Source organism: Takifugu rubripes, chromosome 12 (genome assembly GCF_901000725.2).
Source record: "Takifugu rubripes chromosome 12, fTakRub1.2, whole genome shotgun sequence".
Taxonomy (NCBI): Eukaryota; Metazoa; Chordata; class Actinopteri; order Tetraodontiformes; family Tetraodontidae; genus Takifugu; species Takifugu rubripes.
In genome coordinates, this window is record NC_042296.1 from 10,743,053 (window position 1) to 10,768,342 (window position 25,290).

At 47.2% G+C, this 25,290-nt stretch overlaps 3 protein-coding genes across 5 annotated transcripts in view; 2 read left to right on the forward strand and 1 right to left on the reverse strand.

The window, feature by feature from the left end:
• kcnh8 (potassium voltage-gated channel, subfamily H (eag-related), member 8) overlaps positions 1-9,021 on the forward strand; it is a 31,625-nt gene extending 22,604 nt beyond the window's left edge. The window contains exons 10-16 of the mRNA XM_003969266.2: positions 606-855; positions 3,276-3,490; positions 3,802-3,831; positions 4,430-4,707; positions 5,228-5,343; positions 5,483-5,562; positions 7,772-9,021. Of these exons, the coding sequence (XP_003969315.2) occupies positions 606-855; positions 3,276-3,490; positions 3,802-3,831; positions 4,430-4,707; positions 5,228-5,343; positions 5,483-5,562; positions 7,772-8,311 (1,509 nt within the window). The 3' untranslated portion in view covers positions 8,312-9,021. The remainder of the gene's footprint in view (positions 1-605; positions 856-3,275; positions 3,491-3,801; positions 3,832-4,429; positions 4,708-5,227; positions 5,344-5,482; positions 5,563-7,771) is intronic.
• A 5,074-nt stretch (positions 9,022-14,095) lies between these two features.
• Positions 14,096-17,525, reverse strand: LOC101078998 (polypeptide N-acetylgalactosaminyltransferase 15). 2 transcript variants are annotated; one of them, XM_011609379.2, is made up of 10 exons: positions 16,618-17,519; positions 16,376-16,542; positions 16,095-16,299; positions 15,665-15,832; positions 15,447-15,564; positions 15,123-15,317; positions 14,913-15,044; positions 14,732-14,833; positions 14,505-14,648; positions 14,096-14,425 (listed from the first exon to the last, which is right to left on the reverse strand). In XM_011609379.2, exons 1-10 carry the CDS (start codon positions 17,130-17,132, stop codon positions 14,252-14,254), a joined length of 1,920 nt encoding a protein of 639 aa, XP_011607681.2. In that variant the 5' UTR covers positions 17,133-17,519; the 3' UTR covers positions 14,096-14,251. The 2 variants fall into 2 exon arrangements, 1 of the variants encoding a protein (XP_011607681.2); XR_003890364.1 differs by having other exon boundaries at positions 14,411-14,425; positions 14,505-14,603; positions 14,703-14,833; positions 16,618-17,525.
• Positions 17,526-20,977: 3,452 nt separating this feature from the next.
• gpnmb (glycoprotein (transmembrane) nmb) lies at positions 20,978-25,095 on the forward strand. 2 transcript variants are annotated; one of them, XM_011609380.2, is made up of 12 exons: positions 20,978-21,231; positions 21,845-22,000; positions 22,068-22,229; positions 22,365-22,538; positions 22,610-22,771; positions 22,850-23,143; positions 23,500-23,544; positions 23,648-23,839; positions 23,920-24,025; positions 24,143-24,363; positions 24,443-24,530; positions 24,616-25,095. In XM_011609380.2, exons 1-12 carry the CDS (start codon positions 21,162-21,164, stop codon positions 24,764-24,766), a joined length of 1,821 nt encoding a protein of 606 aa, XP_011607682.2. In that variant the 5' UTR covers positions 20,978-21,161; the 3' UTR covers positions 24,767-25,095. The 2 variants fall into 2 exon arrangements, with proteins under 2 accessions (XP_011607682.2, XP_003969317.2); XM_003969268.3 differs by having other exon boundaries at positions 20,981-21,231; positions 22,068-22,208.
• Positions 25,096-25,290: the final 195 nt, after the last annotated feature.

Sequence of the window (25,290 nt, forward strand, 5' to 3'; positions counted from 1 at the left end):
ACCTACCCTCCTCCCTACCCTCGACCTACCGTCCTTCCTACCCTCGACCTACCCTCCTTCCTACCCTCGACCTACCATCCTTCCTACCCTCGACCTACCCTCCTTCTTTGCCTCAGTCAGTTTGTGCATCATCTGTAAACTGGGCAGATACGGACTTTAAAGGAAGTCTGCATGCGTTAATGATCAAACCGGATAGGGGGCCATTACGTAGCTCTCTTTGTTGTTTGTTAAATAACCTTGCATTTGCATCCCCTGGCTCCTGATTTGAACTTGGAACTTTAATCATTTCTTGGCAGGATCAAACTCAACTTTCATGCCAATCTGTCCCTAACCTTTTGATAAATGTTGCTTGCAGACAGGCAAATTAATCAGATATCTCTGACCGACACAGACTTCCATTTAGCACAAATCATCTTGCTATAAAAGCTATTGGTTTTCTGTACAAACAAGTCCATTAATTGTGGGTTTTTTTTCCTTTACTTCGCTTCTATTGATTTTTTTCTGTTACGTAACTGACCTGATGTTGTTTTCACACCTGCCCTTGCTCTTCCTCCCTCTCCCCTGCCTCCTCACCCCACCTTTCCTCCCTCGCGCTGTCTCCTCAGCTGCTGAAAGACTTCCCCGATGAGCTGCGGTCCGACATCACCATGCACCTTAACAAGGAAATCCTGGAGCTGTCGCTGTTTGCCTCCGCCAGTCGCGGCTGCTTGCGCTCGCTGTCGCTGCACATCAAGACTTCCTTCTGCGCCCCCGGGGAGTACCTCCTCCGGCAGGGTGACGCTCTCCAAGCCATCTTTTTTGTCTGCTCGGGCTCCATGGAGGTGCTGAAAGATGGCACCGTCCTGGCCATCCTAGGTACGATTAAGGATGGGGTAGGTGGAGCTGGCGGGGAAGGGTGGCGTGGAAAGATGCCATTATTTTCTGTTTCACAAAGACAAAAGTCACAGCAGCAATCCTCATAATAAAGCTCTGTAGGGCTCATTGTGGCTCTGTAAATGAGCCCATTGTGTTTAAATTGGACCAGCATGCTCTGCTGAAGGCTAAGGTCCCTTCTCAGAGCTCATCTTCTGCTTCTTTAACTTCAGCAAAAGTAAGATGCCATTACTCTCAATGTGTTGCAGCAATAACAGAGGAAGGAGGCTCGTCTACAACTGTGCACAGTTGATCCCAGGACTGGATTCTGAATTTCCAAACCTTTCCTGGGTACATTAAGGACTGAGTGTCGCAGTGAAAGCCAGATCAACCCAATGTTGTCTAATTCCATACAAGCTGAGCCAGGCTATAGCCTCGTGATGCCCAGCTCACTATGGTGTGTTCGGCACCATAATTTATTTCCTGTCTGGTTTAATCTTTCTTGTGTGGTTCAGCACTGTCCAATTCATCAGTCCAATTCACCAGAGACAGGTAATATCACCTCTGGTCCAGGCTACAGGTCCATGTGTTTCAGTCCACCACACAAACTGTAGGGGTGCTTTTATTTTTATTGTTTTTAATGTGAAATCCAGTCGTTTGATTAATTAAGGCAGCAGTTCATTAGGGTTGTTTGCATTATACAAACCAAAGAAAGAATGTGTGTTTCGGTTGAAAACAGTTGCAGAAATAAAGTTCAAGAGGCTATTTCTCACATTAATGAAGGAGGTTTCAAAATATTTGCAGCTCCTCAGTTCAAGCTTAGAAAGTTTTTAGTTTTTATGAATTAATAAGCATTTTTATAGAATGTGCTGTGCTGTTCATGCAGCAGGTTAATTCTATAAAGCTAATTATATTTTTTAAAATAGCAACAACTCAGTTTATTTTTTAATCAGCATGTTGAATACGGTATAAGTTAGGTTTGCTACCACTGTGTTTTTTCCCCGCTCCATTTACCCCAACGCTCCTAAACTGGAGGACTGTTTTTGGAAGCTACTGACGGCTGCAGAAACCTACTGAAATTCCTTCAATATGCAGTCGATAATCTGAGGGGTGGAATATTTGCCCATGTTGACGTAGCGAAAAACACATTTAAATGCATTTGAAACGATGCAAAGAGTCTCAGTCCGGCTGTGTTCTCCTCGTCTGCTGTATAATGCAAACCTCAGATTGACCTTAATGGCTTTTGAAATCTGACCTTCATGTCACAGACGTGTAGAACAAATGTGAAAGTGCGCGTGTGCGTGTTACACTGTTATCTTGGTGCCTGCATGCAGCCGTTCTCGTTACAGACAAAAAAAAAAGTGTGCCTGTGTGTCCGGGTCTGCGCTTCGAGTGGGTGGAATTGTTTACTGGTGCACAGAGTGGTGTGTGTGTTTAGTACGTGGGTTGGTGCTGGTGTGTGGAGACCTGACAGGTGGAGAGTATTGTCTCGGTGCTGCCTATTGAACATACTGAAGGTCGGGCTGACATTGAATGCCCGACTGAAGGAGAAAAAAAGCCTTTTCTCTTTCTGTTTCTCTTCTTTGTGTGTGTGCGTGTGTGTGTGTGTGTGTGTGTGTGTGTGTGTGTGTGTGTGTGCGTGTAAGAAGGGTGTGGCGCTAAAAAAGAAATGATACGGAGGAGAAAAGGCAGGGATAAATAATAGAAACTGAGAAAAACATTTTAAACAACACAAACCATGAAGGTAAACTGTGGCGCACGCAAAAAAAAAAAAAAAATAAAATAAAATACAATTATACAAGTTGGAATCTGAGGAAGCTAGAAAAAAAATGCAAATGAGAGAAAGCGGGAGAATCAGACATCTGTAGAGGCATAGAGAGAAGAGGAGGATGAGTAAGAGTGGAGAGCAAGGAGCAAGAGTAGTAGAGGGGCGGGTGGGATGGTGGGGGGGGGGGGGGGGGGGTGAAGAACAGTCACGACTGCTCCGCCAGCCTCGGTGTAACTGAGCAGCATTCACAGTCCACAGTATCCATAATGAATATTTTATCATTGCTCCAAGAGCATTAACGCTAACGGCCACTTAGCTTCATCCCCTATGCGTTATTACAACAGGAAGCAGCTGCTGACGAGAGGACAGGATTCAAACGGCTTTGTAAACACACACAACCTTCCATCCGCCGCCTCCTCCTGGGTGTTTTTAATGGCGTATTTAAGGGTTTGAAGGAGGGGGCTGTGCATGTTTCATCGTGGATGGATGGATAAATTCATTAAAATGCTGATCTGATCTCCAAACTTTGATAGGCTTCAATAAAACTTACAAGACACTGTTGCTGCTGTAAAGCCTTTAAATGATGAAATAAGCTTTGAAATCAGAAGATGTGAAAGCAAGGAGTCACGACTGAACCGCGTCTCTCTCTGAGCAGGGAAGGGGGACCTGATCGGGGCCAACGTGGCTCTGGATGATCGAGTGATAAAGACCAATGCCGACGTCAAGGCGCTGACCTACTGTGACCTGCAGTGCATCAACCTGAAGGGCCTGTACGAGGTATTGGACCTCTACCCGGAGTACTCGCACCACTTTGTGCAGGACATCCAGCAGGACCTCACCTACAACCTGAGGGAGGGGCAGGAAACGCATGTAAGTCAGTGCTAGAATTGCCAATCGGGTGATGGATTTATACACAATATATATCTAGCGTGCTAATGCTAATGTTTTTGAAAAAAGTTGGGCTATCCTTAGTTTTTGCTACTGTGTCCAGATTCCCCCAATGAAGCCAAGAAATCAAATGCAAACAGACATTTTATCGATATTAGCACAAGAGGGTTCATGTGTTTTGATGGTGTTTATTCTAACATTATGCTTATCTGATAAGTTCTTTAGAAAAATGAAGGCTGACTGCTCTCTGCTGCCTCCAGGTAATCGATGCTTTTTCTCTGCTTCTCTTCCAGGTGAAGGCCAGAACATCTGCAGCCGCTCAGGTAACCGGCTGCAAACGCTGATCGATGGCTCACAGATAACGGGGCAGATATTAGCTAGAGCTGCTAATATAAACTTGTAAATGGCCCACACTTTATTCTTGTTTGTCAACACCAAGACACACAATGTACTCAGCCCACAACCAAAAATAATGGACTTTAAATTTAATTTCTTCTCTTCGTGGAAAGTCTGCAGGGCAACTGCAGACCTGCAGCTCTGATAACAGACTGGATTTAATGAATCTTGTTCTTTGTTGTAAGGGTAGGGCGGGGGGGCGGGGGGGGGGGGGGGGGGGGTCACGGAGAGCAATCCTCTAAAGAATGAGTTAGAGGCCATTAAATGCAACCTTTTGGGAAACTATACAGAAAAACACAAATTAGGATGGGTCGTCGCCGCTGTAGCAACCATTAACCTCAAGCTCAGGTTCCCCCAGAAGAGGCGGGGTCACAGTGGGCTGATTAGAAGCCTACCGCTGCCCGATTTCATCCTCGTCTTACCTCCATGCCTCATGATATCCACACATTTCAATCAATTACTTACATCTCTTTGATCCTAATCGCCGGTGATCCCGCTAAATCTTTTTTCGCGTACGCTTTCCAGTCTGGGGTTAGAAGAAACGGACAAGTGGTTCAAGGATACCCACCCATCATCGAGGCGCACGGGCTGGACGAGGAGAAGGGAAACGATGAGGGCACGTCTGGATCTTTGTCGACGGAGCGGAACCGGATGCTGAACCTCAGGGACACAGACGGGATTTCTCCACTGACCCGAGACAGCGAGAAGGCCACGACGACGGCGGCACAGAGCTACAGGAGATCTGGGAGGAAGATCCAGAGTGTCAGTCTGGCCTCTTTAGACGCCTCTAACCTTAGCCCCAGGTGAAGCACTCATGCTGTCTACTCTGAACATTTGACTCGACAGATTTGAAGAAGTCTGTTTGTCACAGAGATTAAAAACGTGTGATTTCACATCCAATCCTCAGAGAACGGCGGTAGGAGGGAGATATAATGGCTAATATAACAGTCCTGCGTTAGCACATAAAACCCACAAATAAACACACATACGTTAGTTTGCGACTTAAACAACCGTAGCAACATTTATTATGTGAAGTACTCAAATATAAATAAATCCGCGGCTCTGCTTGCAGTCATTTAGCCTGGCTAACATTTTTACATGAAAAATGGAATTCATTTTGTTTGTTTGTGTGGAACAGAGCGATTATTGTAATTTTTCCTTTCAATTTCCTTCCCAACTAATCGAATAATGAAACTTGACATTTCAGTGATGCCGCCGACGCCCATGCAGCATCGCCTCAGTAAATGCTAGCTGTAAAGGGCTGCAGCAGGTTCTCCAGCCACTTCCTGCCTGTCCTTGCATCACTGTGCACTTTCTCTGCAGGACAGTGGACGGCACTGAAGACAGTGAAGGGACGGAGAGTTCTCTGGCCTTCCCTCTCTGCACCAGCAGAGATTCTTCCTTTAATGAACCAACCAGTGCCTCAGCATCTGCCACAGGTTCTTCAATTCCACCGTTCACACCTCAGTTCCAAACAACATAAATTCCAGAGAACGGGGTTAAAAAAATACCGACAAATTCCAGCAGCGGCGCTGTGAAGAGCGTTAAGGTCTTCTGTCCTTTCTGCTTGTGTTGCAGACATGCTGCAGATCAGCACAGCGGAGCTGGCAGCTAAAGCAGAGGAGACCAGAGGGCAACTGCGACACCTGGACCAGCAGGTGGGGCACTCAGTTCTCCGTAAGGAAACCGGATCAAAAGATTTACTGACAGATTCTCATACACATCAGCCCATCTCATCCTTCTGCTGATGTGGTCCTAAACATCACTGAGCTGGGAGAAAGTTAATGAACCATAAACGCTGTAACTGCAGGAATACTCGAGCCCTGCTTCATCTGACCTCTCACCTGTACAGGTGTAACCTTATGTCAAAGCCACCGGAAGGTTCATTAGTGGAAGCTGAGTTAGGCATTAAATCAGCAACATATGGTCGCTTGTGTATTCCATGTTCAGAGGGACAACAGAATTCTACTGAGTGCACATAAAAGTACACTGGGAGGTACCTCCGAATGGCTCCCACCTGGAAGGAGGAACTAAACCCAGAAAGCTTCGATCAAGTATAAAACAGGATATCAAGACTAATACGGTTGTTTCTGTCGGTGTGACCGGCCGCTGTCACCGCGAACATCCAATATCTGTGAGCGCTTATCCATCCCAGGATATAATGAGGCTGGAACATTTCCCAGCTCCCATTCAGGAAGAGGCAGGGTGCACCGTGAATCACCGGCCAGAGCATTTCAATACTGAAGTGAAAATATAGATATAGAGTCACTCAGCGGGGTGAACGTGTCCTTCCAGGGAATAGGAAAATGAATTCAGCTACCAGAAAACGCTGATGCACGCGAGACGGAAGCCATCTGCAGAGAGGGCCGTTCCCCGCGGAGCCCAGTGCTCCACCTGTCATAACGCAGCTTAAAAAACCTGTTTTTATCTCCTCTCCAACATTTAAATGTATTCACAAAGGTTAAGGAGCAGCAGGTGAATGCAGAGCTCTATGTGGTGTGACGTGGCTAACGTGTAGCATGCCGTGGTGCACACGCTGTGGTTGGTGCTGCTGTGCTCCCTTATAAGAGGCGTAAAGTGGGTGAAGAGTGACAGAGGTTGGTGGGAGCTCCAGCTGGAATTGGGCTACTTCACGCCCCCCCTGCTGGCAGGAAGAGACACGACTCTCAATTTAGAGCAGTTTTGTATGTTTTGGTTTAACTCGTTAAAATAAGAAATCTCTCTAAGTCATTTCTTTGTGGAGTTTAGTGTTGTAAACTTTCTGTGCAGGGAGGGACTGAGGGAAAAGCACTCTCCTCTCGGAAATAATCTGTCTGAAATGTCTGTCTGAGAAAGACATTTAAGTGTCAGAAAGTTCAGGAGCTACGACTGGTGAGAAATGAGTCTGTCTCCTATCTCAGAGAGTGTGAGGAATCAGTCAAACTCCGAGCTCGTGTTCATTTTTCCCCACATGATATGATTGAACAGACTCAAGAGGTGGCGACTTAGTGATGGAGCCCATGAGACTCAGATGAAATCATCCATCTTGGTTCCTGGAAGAGAGGATGAGAGGCTGGACCCACTACTGGACAACATCCACCAGGAATTACTCAGCTGTGTACATTTACTCCTATATTTAAACTGTCCAAATAAAACCAGAGCTAATTACAAAGAGCTCTAGATGGCTGTGTGTATCCATCTGCCCTTCTCCACAGATGATTGGCTCTGAAGTAGGAGTTCTGAAATCGTGTTGACAGCGTTTCAGATTGGACCTTTCCCATTGCTCTCGACTTTTGCTATTTTTATCCGAGCCAGAGTTTAGACCCGGGCTTTTATCGGCCACTACAGCGAGAGAGAACGGTGGCAAAAAATGGAGAAAGAGTATTGCAGATGAAGGACATCGAAGCTTTTCAAAAACACAAATAAAGCACAGATTAATGTCAGATTCACGTGTTCATTTGCGTGCGCGACGGCCCGTTGCCGTGACGGTGTAAGTGCGGCCACACGCTGCAGCAGTTCTGTGTGTACAGCTGCAGGCTGGTGCGTGTACACTACATTAGCGCTGATGTGCATGATTGGCCTGATGAATGGTCACGGGGGCTTTGACTGGCAGTAGCAGATGGCACACTGGCAGGGCTTCGTGTCTGGACAGAGCGGCTTCTCACCAGTCGGATCGCTGCCAATACCAGTGCTAACCAGTCCCAACGTACGCTTATGGAGGCTAGCGTGCATCGGCTAGTTTTCCTGTTTGCATTTGCGCCTAATTTCTACGACTGTTCAGGACGATAGCTCCAAATATTTTTAGTTCCGGGTGGCTTCCTTGGGAGTTTTACCCTCAACCCGCGGGGGATTGGAAGCCTAAACACTTGTGCTTGTTTGTGTCGGCAGGTGAGCAACCTCGGAAAGGAAGTGGCGGATCTCAGACAAGTCATGAAGAGGATGGTCCAGCTCATGGAGACCCTCCTGCCATCGTTGCCACCGTCTTCAGGAGTCTGCCCCACGCACTGCTCTCCAGGACACCATACTTACTTGCCCCATCCCAACCCTGCCCAGTCCTTTCCGTCGCCGTCCTCCTCCCAGGTGGCCTCCATTTCGATGGACACCCCCATGTCGCTGCCCTCATCTCCAGTTATTGTACCTCAGCAGCACAGCGTCGTGTGCCACACAGACGCTCTCAGACCACAGGACCTCCAGATGGGATGTCCCGTCTTACCCGGCTCCCTTTTACCTTCCAATTCATTCGCCCTCCAGTTTCAACCCATTCTCACGGAGACTCGCTGTTCATCCTCGTCCGCCAGCCCACCAGCAACGTCCCAACGCAGAGATGACGTCGCTGGCCCGATCGCATCGAGACAACTGATGCCAGAGCAGGGAGACGTTCGCTCCGGGGGTTCTACGCAAACTGAGCTTGGGGGGGACTTGACATAGCCTAAAATGGCACTTTTTTTGGGATATATTTTTCAAATGGATCAAACTGATCACCTGAGGTTCCTCATGTCGTAGGAGGACATTTGCAGGGAAGCAACTCAGACTGTTTTCAAAGCACGCGTTAAAATATTAATAATTTTTAAAAAAATAAAAAAAACACCATTGCATGGCAACCCGAGTACCGAAGGTTTAGGTTCGTTAGCTTTACTTCAGACAAATGTAGTGATGTTAGACATGGTGTTTGGGTCCGATGGAGAACAATGGGTTTCCAGGGAAATAAAGGAGTAGCACGCCGCACAACGGCAGGCCCGGGGCGCTGCCTGCCCACAATTCACTGGCTTCTCCATCTTGAGGCAGGATCATGTCATAATGGAGGACAAGTGGGACACAACTGGCTGCCGGCGAGTTTCAGGTTGACTGGTTTGCTGGATGGCGGGGAAGCACCGTGATAAGTGGAGGTGGGCTTTGGAAGTAAGGAGTGCCATTAATGCCCTGTTCCCCCGCATCTCCCCCCCCCGCCTTGCTCATTCAAGCATCCCCGATGCTCTGGATTTTGTGGACCAGTGGGCGCCGAGTTGAGGCTGATCAGACTGGGAGTGAGGAAGGGTGCTAGACAAGAGGTATTGTGCTCTTTACTGCCGGCCCTCGGGAAAGAGGACGGAGGGGAAGGGAGGGGGGGCGGTGTTGGTGGGGGCGGTGTTGGTTATGGAGACAGGGGTGCCTCGGGCAGCACACTCCCTGCTGTCGTCTGTCACACTGAGCCCAGGGACTCGCTGGTTCTCATTTCCAATGTTTCTTGCGCCGTGCGCCTTCCTCCTCCTCATTCTCTTGCTCTCTGCATGACTTTCGGAGCCTTTTGCGTCCTGCCTGTAGACACACATTAACATGCTGCATGTCACCCTGTGGAAACCCAGCTTGCCACATTATATATCTATTTAACAGGAAGCAGTTCAATCTTTTAATCTCTAAACTTGACATTTACAAATGCATATATTGGATCATTTGCTTACCTTAAACGGCAGGCTAATTTCAGGCACGGCGGAGTCGCCATCGTTCTGTTGCCTGGAGCCAAGCACCGATACTAAATTGGCCCGTGACCCCCAGCTATCACAGTTGGTCGTTTCCCTGATTGTTACCCGATATGAGGTTCATTTTCTCAGCAGTTCTGAGTGAAGGCAATATCCCCACATAAAGCACAATAATTTTGTATTTCTATGAATGTATCCTTATTAAAGATGTATTTTTTTTACTTCAAATAATGCAAACGTGTGCGACACGTTACTGTACAGGTAGCCGAGGCGGTTTGCCGGTACCAGCCAATGCAATCGTGAACCAGGCCCACGGTCCGAACCCTCGTCACCGACAGATCCGCGGGTCTGATTTAAATTCATGTAGGTTTGACTCTGCTTCTCTGCGATGGAATGTACTGTAATCAAACACCTTTTTGCGCATTACATTTTGATATCCATTAGAAAAAGGCAATTGTTATGCTAATAAATGACAAATATGACTGTTATGGTCTGTTTTATGCTTTTTGCTAAATGGTCACGAAACACTGTTGGACTCAAACAGCGGAAAAAGACAAAACCACATAAATATGTTTTCAGTCGCTACGGTTACACGACAAATTATGGCCTCAATCCGACCGTATGTGGACAACTGAAGTGCAGGTAAACACCTTAGTCTGACTGAGATCGGTTATCTCCGCGTCTGACCAAGACGCCCAGATGATACGATAGGTAGCATGCCTTCGTCGGTTAAGCAGGACGACACATGTGATCATGATTCCCAACCTCCGGCCTGGCCTGCGACCCCGGATCAAAAACATCTAAGGAACATCGAAGGTCAGAGAAGAAGCCAACGAGGGATAGAATGCATCAGCACAATAAGGACCGCTACATTACGCACGAGATTAACAAAGCGGTGCGATTATCCATCGTCCTGTTGTGTGACGGTCTTCCGTAAGGGGGCCGTATTAACACGCTGAAAAGATGCACATCGCCACCTAGTGTTGAGGAGGAGGACACGTTTTTTTATTTTGCCTGTTAACTGGGATGACTAATCAATTCCAAGGGGAAGCCAAATTTTAATTTTAACCATAGCTCCAATAAACTGCATGTAAACGTACTCAATTTCAGCTGTTGTCACACTAATGTCTGCCAATTAGCGCACAACATGAGAACAGCTGAGCCGATGCTGCTGTCATTGTCATGTAAGGAATCACTGGTGGCTTTCATGGTCGCCAACGCCATCAGGAATTCATCCCGAGGGGCACAGAAATATGCACGGAATTTCAACCAATCCGATGTGAAAGCTGCCAAAGAAAATATGAGCATTCTCAGGCTGCTAACGTGGCTAAAGGCACCCGAAGCTCACGACAGTAAAGAGTTGTGATGTTTACATTGTTTAAGAACATATTGGGTAATATTTATTTGTCGTTGATGGTGCCCGGGCGTCTCTACGGTTCAACGCAGGTGAAAGCGAGGCCATCATTGCCGGGGATACAGGTGGGCAACAGGCAGCATGACGTTACCAAACTTTTATGTGGTCTGTTTCACCGCTGCTGGGCGTGGGCATGTGAGCTCTGGATGATTATTTGTGTATTTAACTTTGCCTTCAGCCCATCTGTGGGAATGCTGTTATTTAGCCCGGGGTCTAGCCGACCCATCCATATTTAATGATCTACACACAAACCCATCAGAGCCGTTTAAGTGTCATTTTATCCATCTGCCACCAAAACTCATCTTTTATTCACCGCCTGCCTTAAAAAGCAATTAGCGAATTGTGGCTCATCTTCCTTCTTTGTCTGCACCTTTACGATCCACCTTCCCGCCACTTGATATTTGATTGCATCCGGCACAAGAGGAGGAAGTGGGCAAAAGAAAAGGTGCAGCACAAATGCTAAACTGAGAAAACTGCAAACCGAGGCGTAAACCGATGACGACTTTGCACTTCTCGTACATTTAACGCTGTTTGTCAGTCCCTCTATTGAAGCCTGTCTACTTAATCCACTCTTTTCATATTGTTTAATGATGGCCCTGACCCAAATACAGCTGCAAATTCATCCCTGCTTTTCGTCTGAACAGTTACAAACCCACTCTTCCGTTTAAATGAGCACTTTAGCCAAGTGTAAAGCGCCTCTGTATTTGTCGTTGCCCCAGATTTTGTAACTGGAAAAGACCAGAGTTGTGCAGAAAGGTGCGCGCATCCAAAAAGTAACCATGTTCTGTATATAAAGAGCACATGTGGAGGAAGCTCCAAGGACGTTTTCCTGCTCCCGAGAGTGGTCAATGCCGCCCATCCATTCACTCATATCTGCATCGATGTAAAGCAGAGAGGGGGAAGGGGCGGAGGGGGAACCTGGTGGGACATCTCCTGCGTTTGATAAATGAGACTGAGCTGCTCCCTTGAGTGCTATTGTACAAGCGGTGACGATGGTGGAAGGGGCGAGAAGAACAATGCGCATGTCAGAAGTGGAGATTAATGGTGGCTCCCTCTTTTCACAAGTGCAGGGCCGGATGTGCCCGTCAGCCAAGAATACCAGAACTGGCTGCTAATTTAGCTCCTTTGTTGCTCACCTGGCATTTTCAAGCACAAGACAGGAGGAGACAAAAACCATAGTCATGCAATTACAAGGCAAAGACGTGTTCTAAAATGAATAATTCGTTTAAAATCGTACACCACATAACAATTCTTTCACCACCTTCATCTCTGCCAGCTCACGAAAAACTTTGGTGGGGGAGGGGTTATTTAATGAAGACTAAAACTCCTCGCGTGACTTAAAGCAGCGTTAACTCCGAATAAACCAAGTCTCCACTGATTTAGATTGATTTGTGACCGCCTGATTAAGATAATACGCCATTTCCCATGAGATTAGACACAAACTATAAAAGTTGGTTTTTTTTCTCCTTCCTCCACATGTTCTCCTTGTCCCCAGTTAGCTGGACTTAATTATCACACTCCTCCTCCAACACGCCGCTTTTCCGTGGAACCTAATAGCAGCCATGAAATGACAGTTTGATGGCGTCTCCATTTGTCGCGTGTTATAATCGTCAAAAAAGCCAAATATCCTCCCAGGCTGCGTTTCTCTTACTAAACGAGACCAAAGTGATCGCCTGTCATTACTTCACAGGTTCCTGTAATGCCCTCTGTTGGGCCATTAAAACATCTTTTACCATATTCTGGAACAGCAAGAGACACCAGAGATCCCAGAAGGATTTAGGCCATAAAGCAGGCGGTGGGAGGAATGTTTGGAGCTGTCAGACGGGATCCATTTTCATGGCTTTGATGGAATAACCTCCTGTCTGCAAATATAATACATTTGGCACCTGTTAAATATATAAATATATCCCTGATCCGATCTGCCGTTCCAGTCCTCATAGACTGGTCCACATCTGATGAAATCATGATGCGAATAGTCCGAGTTGATCGCTCGCGTGTGACGCAGACGTGGAGCCGGGCCACACCGCGACATCCTCACTCCAAAAGGTATCACAGCGCTTTTCTCCTACAGCAACCGAGTTACGCAACGTGTGTACAGTAACACGCTATTTGGCCAAGCGTTTGACCTATGCCTGGAAGCTGAGCGCATGCCACATGACTGATGTTTTATTGAAAAGATGCAGCGTCCTAGTCTGGAATAAGTGAAGCAGGGGTTAAAAGCGGGATGGAGAGCTTGCGATTATTGGCTCTGGATGCCCGTGGGCTACGGAGAGGAATCCAGGGCTGAAGCCTGAGCTGAATGGAAGAAATGATGCCTTCACATGTCTGAAATGCTCATAAGGCTCAAAACACATAATTTTGCTGGATGCACAGGTTTGGCAGTAAAATGCTGTATAAACCACTTCCCCTCACTATACATGGATGGTGTTGCCATATGGATTCCATACTCAATAATTCTGTTTAATCGAAATCACATCAGAGTCACAAAGATTATTAAGACCGAGTGCGCCCCCCGCTGTTGGTAGATGGTACTGCCGTTACGCGTAAACATTTCTGTAAGGATTTTATATAGTTTCAGTGTTTCTTCATTTATATCTTTATTGATGAATGCTGTCATCGCCTCAGAAATGTTATTTTAATGAAACTGTTTGATTAGCATTTCAAAATGAACATGTACAAAAGTCTAATCCAAGCACTTACTGTAGTCCAGAAATATTTTCACGGTATGCGCATTGCTCTCAGTGTCTGTGCTGTAAATGCAATTATATAGATTACAAAAACCTGTATATAAAAACTGTAAACACGTACCTGTATTCAGATTTTAGATCATTTCTCAAAGGTTTGAGAGTTTATCCTAATTTATTTTCTCTTCGCTTCTCTATTTGGGTCACAGGGCACTGGAGCCCCTCCCAGCTGGACAGGGGAGATGGCAGCGTACACCCCGGAGTGTATCTCAGGAACCTATGTGAGCATATGGAGGTTCGATACCTTGCTCAAGGGTACCTCGGTGATGCCATGAGGCTGTTCTGGAATCGCTTCCTACAAATGGAACACCTTCAATGTTTTGTCCGGGACTCTAGAGACCACCGAAAATAACCTTGATTTTACACTGCTGGTGGTTAAAATAATTAATTACGTGACATTTGTGTGCAATATAATTAGCATTTCTGTATCATCAGGCTTGTGCTCAAATACCATAAGTGATATAAATCCTACAGGTAGGAACCACTGTCATATCATAATGAATTCTACATATATTCCCTAAAACAGGAAAATAATAACTTAGAGAATAAAGGGAAAAAACCCTGTTGAAGATAATAGTTACTCAAGTATATCAAGCAATCAGAAGGGAGCAAAAAGTTCTATATTTACACTTTACAAGGTTGAACAGAGTTCACTGGTTTAAAATTCCTGCAGTGGAAGTTCTCTTAAAATGCTCCGTTCCACAAATTGGTTGTTATTTTAGCCCTTATAGACGTTTTAAGCCTTCTTTCGGAGCTACTCTACTAGGTGATCAAAGTGCCACTGTTGTTTGGGGTGATGGGTGCAGGGCCGGAGGAAAAGCTCTCCGGAGTGGCTGTTGGCTTCTTTAGGGCTGCTGTGTGAGAGACCTACTTCAGGGACAGCTTCCAGACACAACTGGGACTGCAGGTGAACCAGCTGACCGCTCAGCTGCAGCAGAAACACGCAGAATCAGCTCCAACAGCCTCTCATACCGGCAGGTGGGTGTATTTTAGATCGGAGGAGTTACCTTCACAAATTTCCACTGAAAACGGCTGCTGGCGGGACGCTGCGCGGGGCACCGAGACAAGACCACCCGCTCTCCGATGGCGTCGAAACATAACCCCCCCTGTGGACCCCAACGTATTTCAGACTCTGAGTTCAGCTCGCAATGCTGCAATAGCCAGAAGGAGAATTTTTACCCCCAGGGTGAATTCATGATGATTACCTTGACCTCCACAATGGTGCTCAGGGTACCTGACTGCCAGTCCCACTGCATGGCGAGATGTTCATGACCCCACCCTGCAGGCCCCGCCCCCGGGGGTGGTCAGCACAGCTGGCTGTACCGACATTGTACAGCTTTATAGGAAGAAATAGCTCAGGTTAGTATGTCTGGTGTGTGCGCATGCATGTGTGTGTGAGTGCGTGCGTGCCACACCTCGCCCGACAGTGCAGGCCTGTCCTCTGGGATGTAAAGTTGTGGGTAAACTGTGGACAGGTACCACTGGAAGTTCTTGCATCCGAGGCTCTTCTTGAGCTGCAGCCGGTCGGATATTCCGGGGCTCTCAGACTTCACCACAAACACCAACATTACACCTTTACCCATGTGCCCTAGGTGGTCGACCTGCGACCTCTCTCCTCGACCCACCTGCCTGATGAAGTGAGCGAGCGTGTCTCTCCTGTAGAAGATCTTCTTATAGACGTCCATCCAGATCTCTGCAATCCGGATCTTGTTGCTCTGAAGCAGCTCCTGGTCTGGGAAGCTATACGGCAGGTGGTGACGGTCCAGATGAGCCACACGGGAACAGGGTACCACCTCCATGGAGCCCCCACATGACCACACCTAAGACCATGGAAATGAAAGTTTGTTTCTGTTTTGTGTCTTAAAGTTAAATCGGTTAAGTCCAAATCGGTCTCAGTGTCTTGGTCGAGATTCAAATGCGGCTTGGTGGCAGAAAAATATTTGCTTTACCCTGATCGACAGCTCGATTTGTTCCTCCCCCCAGAGCAGCATCCCTGGATCAAATCCTCCCACACGTTGGAAGAAATGCCGGTCGACGGCAAAGACTTCACCTCCCAGCACGGGGCTCCTGGCACAGACGCGATCAGCACCACCTTCATGAGCTGTTTCTGTCATGTGTATGCATGATTCAGGACCTGTAGGCCCTGCAAATGTGACCTTTAACCCACCGCAAAGCTTGAACTGCAGCGTCGGGGTCTCCGTCTGGCATCCAAGTGTACGACTCCCAATGGAAGTCCAGTCGCCAGTCGAACACTCCCCTAACTGGCCACTGGGTGGCGTTGTATTGAAAGGTCCGCCAGTCTATCACATCAATGATGGGAGAGACTACTCTGGTCCTGAAAGGAGGCAGCACACTGGTTCATATTATGGTTGAAATATTTCTATAAAGAAGCCAAATGTAAAATGGTGATTTTAGAAAGAGGCAATGGTTAAAAAAAAAAAAGAAAAAAAAAAGATTGGAGTAGAGTCAAATATGTGGCTTGGTCTCTGGAGACCATTCTGATCCCAGGTTCCAGGAGAGTTCAGACTAACTGCGCAGTTTATAAAGAACAGCCACAGTCACTCAAACACTGTCGACTAATGATAATAAAAAGATACCTGTCCTGGGCCACCTTCTGTAAAAGTGGCTCCAGCCATCCCTTCTGACATTCACAGTGTGAGTCCATGAAGACCAGGACGTCTCCTTCAGCTTTGGCAGCACCGAGAGAGCGGCATCCTCCAACACCCAGGCGCCTGGCGCTCCGAACCAGCCGCACCCGGCTCAGGCGAGACACGTACTCACTCAGCACGCTCTTCAGGTGACCTGGGAGCCGGACAGACACGCTGCAGTCCCCGGATGATCAGAGTTTACGCGAATATGGAGAGACGGGGAGACTCACCGTGTTGGCTGAGGTCGTCCACCAGCAGCACCTCCCGCAGGTGCTGTTTGGGTGCAGTGCTCAACACGCTGTGCACGGTGCGCAGGAGCGTGGACCAAGCTTCGTTATGGAAACAGATCACAACGCTAGCCGAAGGCAGGGATTCTGTAAAGTGCTGCTCCAAACACCTGATGAGTGGGAAATACGTTCACATCAGCAATGAAACAGTTTAATGATCTGGTCTTTTTGGCATCCGCACTTACGCGGGGTGGCGCGCCTCTGGCAGTCTACGGTGCACCGATATCCCCTCGCTGACAGCTTCGTTAAAGCCATATTCTTGCACCGAAGAGGGCTCCATATACCTCCCCGTGTCCTCCGAATCGAGCCGCGCCGCTTTACCCACTTCACCGTGCGTAGCGGACGCGACGTCGCGGTTCTCTTTGTTTGTTCCCGGCAGAAGCACCTTGTAACCCCCCTTCTTCTGCGACGGGTTCTTGGTGCCTTCCAGAGATGGCACGAATAAAAGTTGATCTTCTTGTAAAGATTTTAGCGGGGGCAGACCAACATCAAGTTCTAACGCGGGGTCCCAGGAGTCCACGATGACCTCCAGGTCGGGTGCACTGGGAATCCGGTAGAGGGACCGGCTGGGAGCGCCGGGATTATAATCCCGCTCCCTGCTGAAGAGGTCGGAGATCGCCAGAGTAAACAGGGCAAAGCCGAGGAGCAGCAGCCAGAGACAGAAGGTTCTCCTGCGCACAGCTCTGCTCCACCGCCCCATCACGAAGACCGCTGCCGCCCTCAGTTCACCCAAAGCTGCATTTCCTCATTCTGGAACTTTGGCTCAACTTTAAAGTCGAATCCTTTCGACCAAAGAGGTGATTATTCAGCTCAAAGGAGTGAAACTTTCCCCCAGTCTGACGGAGAAGCGCATCATGTCACAGGGCGAGCGTCAAGGAACCGAAAAAACAAACTCCGAGATTCAGCACAGCGAAGGTGCGCAGTTTGTATCTGAACCAGCTCATCCCGCGGTCCTAAAGCCCGAGCCAGCCCCGGAACATCTGTTCCGAGAAATCCAAGAGATTTGCTTACAAGTAAACTTCATTCTTTTAACACGGTGGTCGATAGCAGCCCTTTGAAAACATGTTTTAAAAGTTCTGCTGGATGGAAAAATCTAACAAAAAAGAGCCTCCAATTGCTTTATTCATATCAATCTATAAAGACTGGTTTCTAAAATATCCACATGCATTGAAATTCAATAAACCTCTAAAACAAAATCTTACATGGGAGAGAAGGAATCATATTTCTCATTTTGACATCAAATTCATAAACAAGTCAGAGGTTGTTTTTTTTGTTTTGTTTTTTTTAAGTAAAACTAAAATTTGCAATGTGTTACGTCGGTGGAACTTTGTCCATTCCAGGGGAAAGAGGGGCCTATAAATGTGAAAATGTGCTCTTGATCCAAGAAGAAGTCAGAGTTTTACAAAGATTTATGGAAAATTATTCTGGGGGAAATTACCTGAAGGCCTCAGTAGAGTAGAAAATATTAAGAGTTCACTCTGGGAAAATAGTGATTTTATTCCAAAAGGACAACATAAATGGTCTGTCTGCCTATGTTGCCTCAATAACCATGTTTCTCAGGTTGTCGTTACACCTGCAAGCATGTTGACAACCGCTGTTTTATGTCCGTTTCTATGAAGAAACAAAGAAATGGAGCAAGTGAATGTCTGCACGACACAAGATGTCTGCAGTGAAAAACACTTACACCTATAAAATCACTCAAGAATCCTGGTCAAAGCGAAACACCTGAACTTTCAGGGTTCAGACCCCCAGATTTACCCTCCCACAGCAGACAGACCTGCACCCTGAAGTCTCTGATTCTCCTGTTACGAGTGGTGACTGGGCCCTGCTTTATGTACACGGGTAAAAACGACCCTCGGGGGACAAATAACACACTCTTAATCTGCAGTTTACTTCTACAGAGTATGTTCTATAAACTGTTAGTTTTGGAGGAATAAAGGAGTCACTACTTTCAAAACAAATGCATCAACGTAAGTATTGACAGGTCACCAGACGCTCCTTCGGTTGGAACAAGCGCCCCCTGCTGTTCAACAACTTCTTCTTTCATTACTTCCAGCTTCTGAGTTTTTCTTTCAGCAGAAAACTCCCCGGTGTGTCACACATCAAAGATCTTCTCTTCTGCCAGCTGGCGGTGGTCCTGGCAGTCCCATGACCGTCTGTTGATGCTGGGAAGTGAGGCAGTCGCCTCAGTCCCTGCCAGCACATGCAGGCAGCTGTTTTCAGCTGAACGGAGACCCTAAGAAGCCCCGGTTTGCTGCGTTTTCCTTCATTTATCTCTGTTTTTAGTGGAAAGGTTAAAGTTGCCTTGTTGTGTCCAAGTTGATTACGGGCCCGGAGAAGAAAATGCCACAAAAATCCCACAGTGAGAAAGAAGTTTAGGAGAGGGATCCAAATACTTGACAAATATTTTCCAAAGGACATCAGGGTTAGATTTTTTTTTTTGGAGGAGGAGGTCAGGCTGCAGAGTTGTGTGCACACACACATGAGCTTCACAGAACTCGGATCTGTGTGGCCAAGTGCAGTTCTGGTCACCGTTTGGAGTCTGGCTGCTGAAGCCAGTTTGGAGGCCGATGAGAACAGTTTCCACCCATCACCCGTCGACCCTGGTGATGACTGGTGACCCTTGTTATTAAAAGAGGTCAGTGGAAGCATCTTCCTTTCTTCCTACCATTATGCACAACAATACTGCCCCCCCCCCCCTTCCCCGCCATTCTCAGGATGACAGACTGGAAAGCAATCAGACAGTTCTGTGATTATGGTCTGGAGAGAAGGGAGGGGACACCTGGGGAGAAGGACGGGCAAGTTAAAAGCACAAAAAAAGGGGTTGGAAGAAGACAAGATTAGGGTGGAAATGAAAAGGAAGATAAGATCAGAGAAGAGATGGAGTCTGACTGTTCCTGTGGGAAAACAGTACGTTCATGGGCCACGATGAGAAAGAGCACAACCAAGAACGTCCACTAACTCAAGCTTTAACACGTTTTATTACACACTATCCCCATTGTTTTAAAAGAAAACCTCAACTACTTAACTTGAAATGAACCACTTTTAGATAACTTTTAGGAGTGCAAATATTCTTTGATGGGGCAGTTTCATCACATTCGTCTCTGCAGTTTTTAAAATTTGAATTATGTGCTGTCCTGATTTATTTACGTGGACAAGCATTACTATGAAAACTCTCCGCATTCGGCAGGTACAAGAATTTAGATCAACATAAACTGTCAAGATCCGTTGTTGTTGTTTTGTTTTTGCGTAGACGAGTGATGTCGCCCCCCTGTGGTAGTACGAGAAACTGCACAGATCCTACAGACACTTGGAGCTGTGATCTCAATAACTTCTGAAGAAAATGGTCAGCGTCCAGGTCGATTCAAAGTATTTCCTGCACAGTTAAAAATCTAGAACTATGTCTCCTACACGCAGCCAAAGCTCACAATGAAATGGAGTTTTTTTTTATCCCCCGACTGCCAACAAAACAGGCCACATTCCGTTTTTTTTTGTTTTTTTTTGCATTCCGAAGCTCACATATGAGCCAGCACTGTCTCTCGTGTGGTGGGCGAAGCATGACACACACACACACACACACACACACACACACACACACACACACACACACACACACACACACACACACAGAAATAGATTAAAATAAGTTAATAACTTCAAGGATTTAAATGTGCTGGTGTCCAACAACGCAGTTGTCTTTCTAAAACGTATAAATAATTAATTGTCGCCAGATTCTCAACAGTAGGCCGGACTATTTCCAAAAGTGTCATATTTTACTGAAGTCCTCAGTTTGATGAGTTGGGAGTCAGAAATCGAACCATGAACGCATCTGCGGAGAGGTGCTGCCCTCTACTGGAGAGACTTTGACTATTCATGGCGTTTCTGCGTGTTTTTGAGACAAAACGGGGGTAAAAAATAAAATAAAATAAAATAAACCTCAAGGTGGAGCAATCAGAAAAACCATAGTCTGGTTCAACCCTTTTCTTAACTAAACGAGTCCATCGATCTCTGCAATTTTGCCCATTTGGCATGTTGGCGTTCACCCTTTTCTCTAAATAAAAACGCCAGTTAAAAGTCACGTTACAAATTTTTGGGGAGCCCTTTGGTGCAGTTTCCAAATTCTCCTCGTGATAGTGGAAGGACTTTATCACATGATGAAGCAGGGAGAAGATGCAGACACACGCTGCCCGACTGGTTTTCGTGGATGCGCTGCGTCATGGCGCAATCTGGCACTCAGTTGGATGACAAAAACACAGACCATCGGATAGTTGAGTCATGTGCTACGTGATCACACGAAAGTTTTTAAGTTATTAGCCACCAAAAAAGGTCTAAATACAAACTTCTAGCAATGTAACTTTGCGATTTCAATGTTCAATCAATGTTATACTGCAAAACACAGATCAAGCATTTATTAACGGTGGTATATTTCTGTAACTCTCTGGTATTTAAACTGAGCTTTTCCCAAGTGACCTTTGGGCTCACACGAGCGTGAACATATGCGCGCGTTCCTCATGAGTTTCCTGCGCTCGGGAGGAAACTAATGAGGGATGAGCTGCGTCTTGTTAGGAAACGTCACATGTTTGTGCGCTCACATTAAATTAGGCGACATCAGGACAAATAAGGGAAAGTACTGCGAGAACTGGACGAGCAGAGAGAAGGGCGAGGACTGTCCAGTAGGAAATCAAGTCCAGAATCGTCTGATTTTATTTTTGTTGCTGTGAGTGCGGAGATGGATGCGACCCGCTGCGTTTTCCTCCTGATCGGTGCCTCTTTTCTTTGCCAAGCAGATGGACGCAAAAGTAAGTGGCGTTTCTTTAAAGTTGGCTTCATTTATGTAATAAAGGTGAGAATAGATGACCAAATACCTTTAAATTTTCTCATGTGAGCCGTTGCCACTAAATAAATGATAAAGTCAGTTTTGAACCATGAGTTTATGGTGAAGCTTTGCGAAATCAGATCACCCGAGTTTGAGAGTTGCGCTCTAATTTATACATTTATACATTTTTATAGATCGACACCTATTTGTCAAGGCCTTAGATGATTAGCAAACATTCTATTAAAATTATTAAAATCCCTTAAATTGACATTTATTTTTGACTGCCCTAAATTAATTATGCCAGTACTGTTGAGCTTTTAAAATTATTTGACCCCCCCAGTGCAGGGCTTATATTTAACACTTTCTGTTTCAAATATAGTATTTTAGATGAAAGTTAATCCCCCCCACCCACATCTCATAATTGCTGTACAGTGTGCCACACCACTGAAGGAGTCGGATGATTCTCATTATCGTTCCCTTTGAAAACCATTGGAAAAGAGAGGCTTTACTGGAGTTGCCGTCTCTTTTCCCGCCATCAGGGAATCTTTTCAGCCTCTTTTCAGCCTCTTTTTAACTGGACTTTCTTTCACCTGCAGCATTTGGTGCCGTTTTTCCCCACAAACATGATGCATCAAACAAGTTTCCGTTCCCCATTCCGCCAATTCCTGGCTGGGACCCTGACACCAAACCATGGGACGATTATCTCTACCCCCCACTGAATCTAAAGGCAAATGAACTGACGCGCCACCACAGTGAGTCGCTGAATTTCCTCTGGATTTAGATTTTGGATGTTTTGCTTTACCTGAAACTTTTGCGCAGGTAAGCCGAAGGTCCACCTGACCAGCGACAGTCCAGCCCTCAACGGTTCTTGCGTCACCTTCACCGCCAAACTGGAGTATCCGCCGTGTCAGAAGGAGGACGCCAACGGGGACCTGGTCTGGGATGAGCACTGTGAGGATGGTACGGAGCTGGAGGCCTCAGGTGCTGTCAGAGCCCAGCCAGGCCACGCCCCTCAACACCATCACCTCATCAAAACAAACATAAACCCAAGTAAATATGCACGTTAGGAAATGACATCATCAGAACCGTTTGTTTTTCTCCCTTCTCTCCGAGCAGCCAATGGGCAGCTCCGTTCTGGCTACGTGTACAACTGGACGTCCTGGTTGGATGATTACGGCTTTGGAAAGTGCCCGGACGTCAAGAAATGCAACGTGTTCCCAGACGGGAAGCCCTTCCCTCAGAGCAACGACTGGAGACGCAAGAGCTACGTCTACGTCTGGCACACCATGGGTGAGACCGCGGACCACTTCACCTTTTCTTTATTACGTATTACATTCGCGTTCGTCTCCTCCCGATTCCAGGCCAGTACTACGAGACATGCGACGGCTCCTCCTCCAGTGTGACCATCAACACCACCAACATCCCTCTGGGAGCAGAAATCATGGAGGTCATGGTGTACAGGAAACGGGAGCGCAGGAAGTACAGTCCTCTCAGTGTGGACAACACGGTTTTCTATGTGACAGGTGGAGACACATTTGACCCTTTTTATCTACAGAACCAAGAGAATTCAGAATTCATTAGTCTCTCACACCTTTTCCCAGACAAGATCCCCGTGGCCGTCCACATCTCCCAGAAGGCAGCGGTCAACCAGTCGGAGAACGTTTTTTTCCGCGGCAAGGACGTGGTCTTCGGAGTCCATCTCCACGACCCCAGCGGTTACCTGAAAACGGCCGCCGCCCTCGACTACATCTGGGACTTCAGGGACGGCAACCAGCTGGTGACGCACCGCAACGTGACCACGCACACCTACAGCCGGCTGGGCACCATGAACGTGAAGCTGGTGGTGGAGGCGGCGTTCCCGGTAGAATGTCCACCCACCTCCGCCCCCTCCACAGGTACTGAGAGAAACTTAAATATGGACACTGGACAATCCAAGGGCCCATGGCTGACATGGCCTTAGCAAATAAGGTGACCCTGCGAGGAAGCTCCCCCCCCAAAGGACACCACTGTCTTCATGACAATGCTGGTTTTTGTTCCCAGTTTACTAAAAGCAAGTTCCTCTTTTCAGACAGCAGCTAACCTACCGACAGAACCAGGCCGCGTGAACACATTTCACATGACGGGTTTCCTGATCTGTCGTGTTCGAGTTAGCAAAGGAAAATTACTTGATCGGAACGGTCGAATCCGCTCCCGACATTTCCCGTCCACAGAAGCGGTTTTATGTGATGAAAGCATTTTTGTGTCCCTCCAGAGATCCCCACTCATGCCGTCACCATACGTCGGGACACCACCCAGGGTGAGTTCCATGAGGTGACCAACAAACAGGAAATTCATACCTGAGGGGGACCAAATATTGATACACAGGTGCATCACACAGATCTGTTTTTGCCCTCCCCCAGGACAACCCAGCACCAGCCAGGCCTCGTCTACCTCTATCGCCTTAACCACAGACTCTTTGCCATCCACCGTTGCCAGCGTGACCCCGGAGTTTGACCCCACCACCCGGGCCTGGCTTCACATCAGGCGCCTCAGGAGCCAGGAGTGTTTCCGATACGCCCACGGCACCTTTTCTGGCAACATCACCATAATCGGTGGGTGGAGACGCTAAATTCATTCAACGCTAAAACTAAACAGATTTTTAGTGGTTATTTCTCCCCCGTCTGCTCTCCAGAGCCCCCGTCCTCACTAAAGAGCGAGCCAAAAAGTCGCATCGTGGACGTGTCGGCTTCCCGCGTGACCCAAACAGACATCAGCTTTCGGGTGAAATGTCTGGGAAAGTGAGAGCATTATAGCTTTAAGCATAAACGCTACCACATTTATTTTAAATACCTCACCCCCCCCCACTGAAAGCAGCTCTGCATTCATCTTTAACACATCTTTACCTTCTTCCCCAGCATCCCCGTCTCGGCCTGCACCATCGTGTCGGACCCCAGCTGCACCGAGGTGCGGGCGGTTACGTGCGACGACGTCCCGCCGTCTTCATTGTGTGAAGTGTACCTGCGGCGGCGGTTTGCGGAGCCCGGCACCTACTGCGTCAACATCACCCTGGAGGACTCCAGCAGCATGGCCCTAACCAGCACCACCGTCACCATCAACAAGTCCCAGGATGCACCTGGTTGGTCATTTCTTCCCATCTATGCATGGTCAGAGTGTTTAGCATGTAGAAAGGTGACGTCCTGCTTGTGTCCCTGTAGCGTCCCGCGGCTCTAACGCCGCCGTGGCGCTCTCCTCAGCTGCTGTGCTCATGGCGGTCTTTGCGTTTATCGCTTATCTGATGTGTCGGTGAGTAATCTGGACTATGCACCAACTTAAAAAAACAAATCCATTGACTAGAACCCATGTATCAATATTTCCCTCTGTTCTCCAGGCGTTACAAGGTGTACCGCCCCATTAGGGGGCCACTGTTGGACAACATGCGCTGCGGTGGGGTCAGGGGTCGTGTGGTGCATCTAAGGGAGACGCTCTTCCCCTCCAGGGAGGAGAGCCATCACCTGCTGACCGAGAGGCGTCCCGTGTAGGCGCCTCAAGACGCTGCAACGCAGTTCCGACCTTTTTAGTGAGAATACTAACCAAATGAAAGATTAGCTAATGAAGGCTGTAACGGTGCCGTTTTGTGGCAGAGATTTTAGCAGAGTGTTGGCGTCTTTCAAACCAATACCCTTACGAGTTATTAAAGGGGTTCTAAGTGTTTTGGCCAATCATTAGAAGAGGGTAAATTTGCAGCTGTCTGGTTGTTACGCCAAGAATTGTTTGTGCAACTGTCCAATTTTAGTTACTCACTTCTGACTCAAACCAATCAATTTTTGCCCAAATGCTTTGGACGAATAAAAATGGAAAATGATTAGAATGGCAGTGTATTTAAACATTACAAAAATGCAATCACCAATGCTTTCAAATGAGAAATGCATTTAATGATTACACAACACAGCAGGTCTCCAAAAATGCCATGAAAAAAAAAAAGAAAACAAACCTTTCTTTCTTGGCACCACAAAAGTCACCACCGCATTTGCGTAATCACCGATCGGACAACGAAAAAACAAGG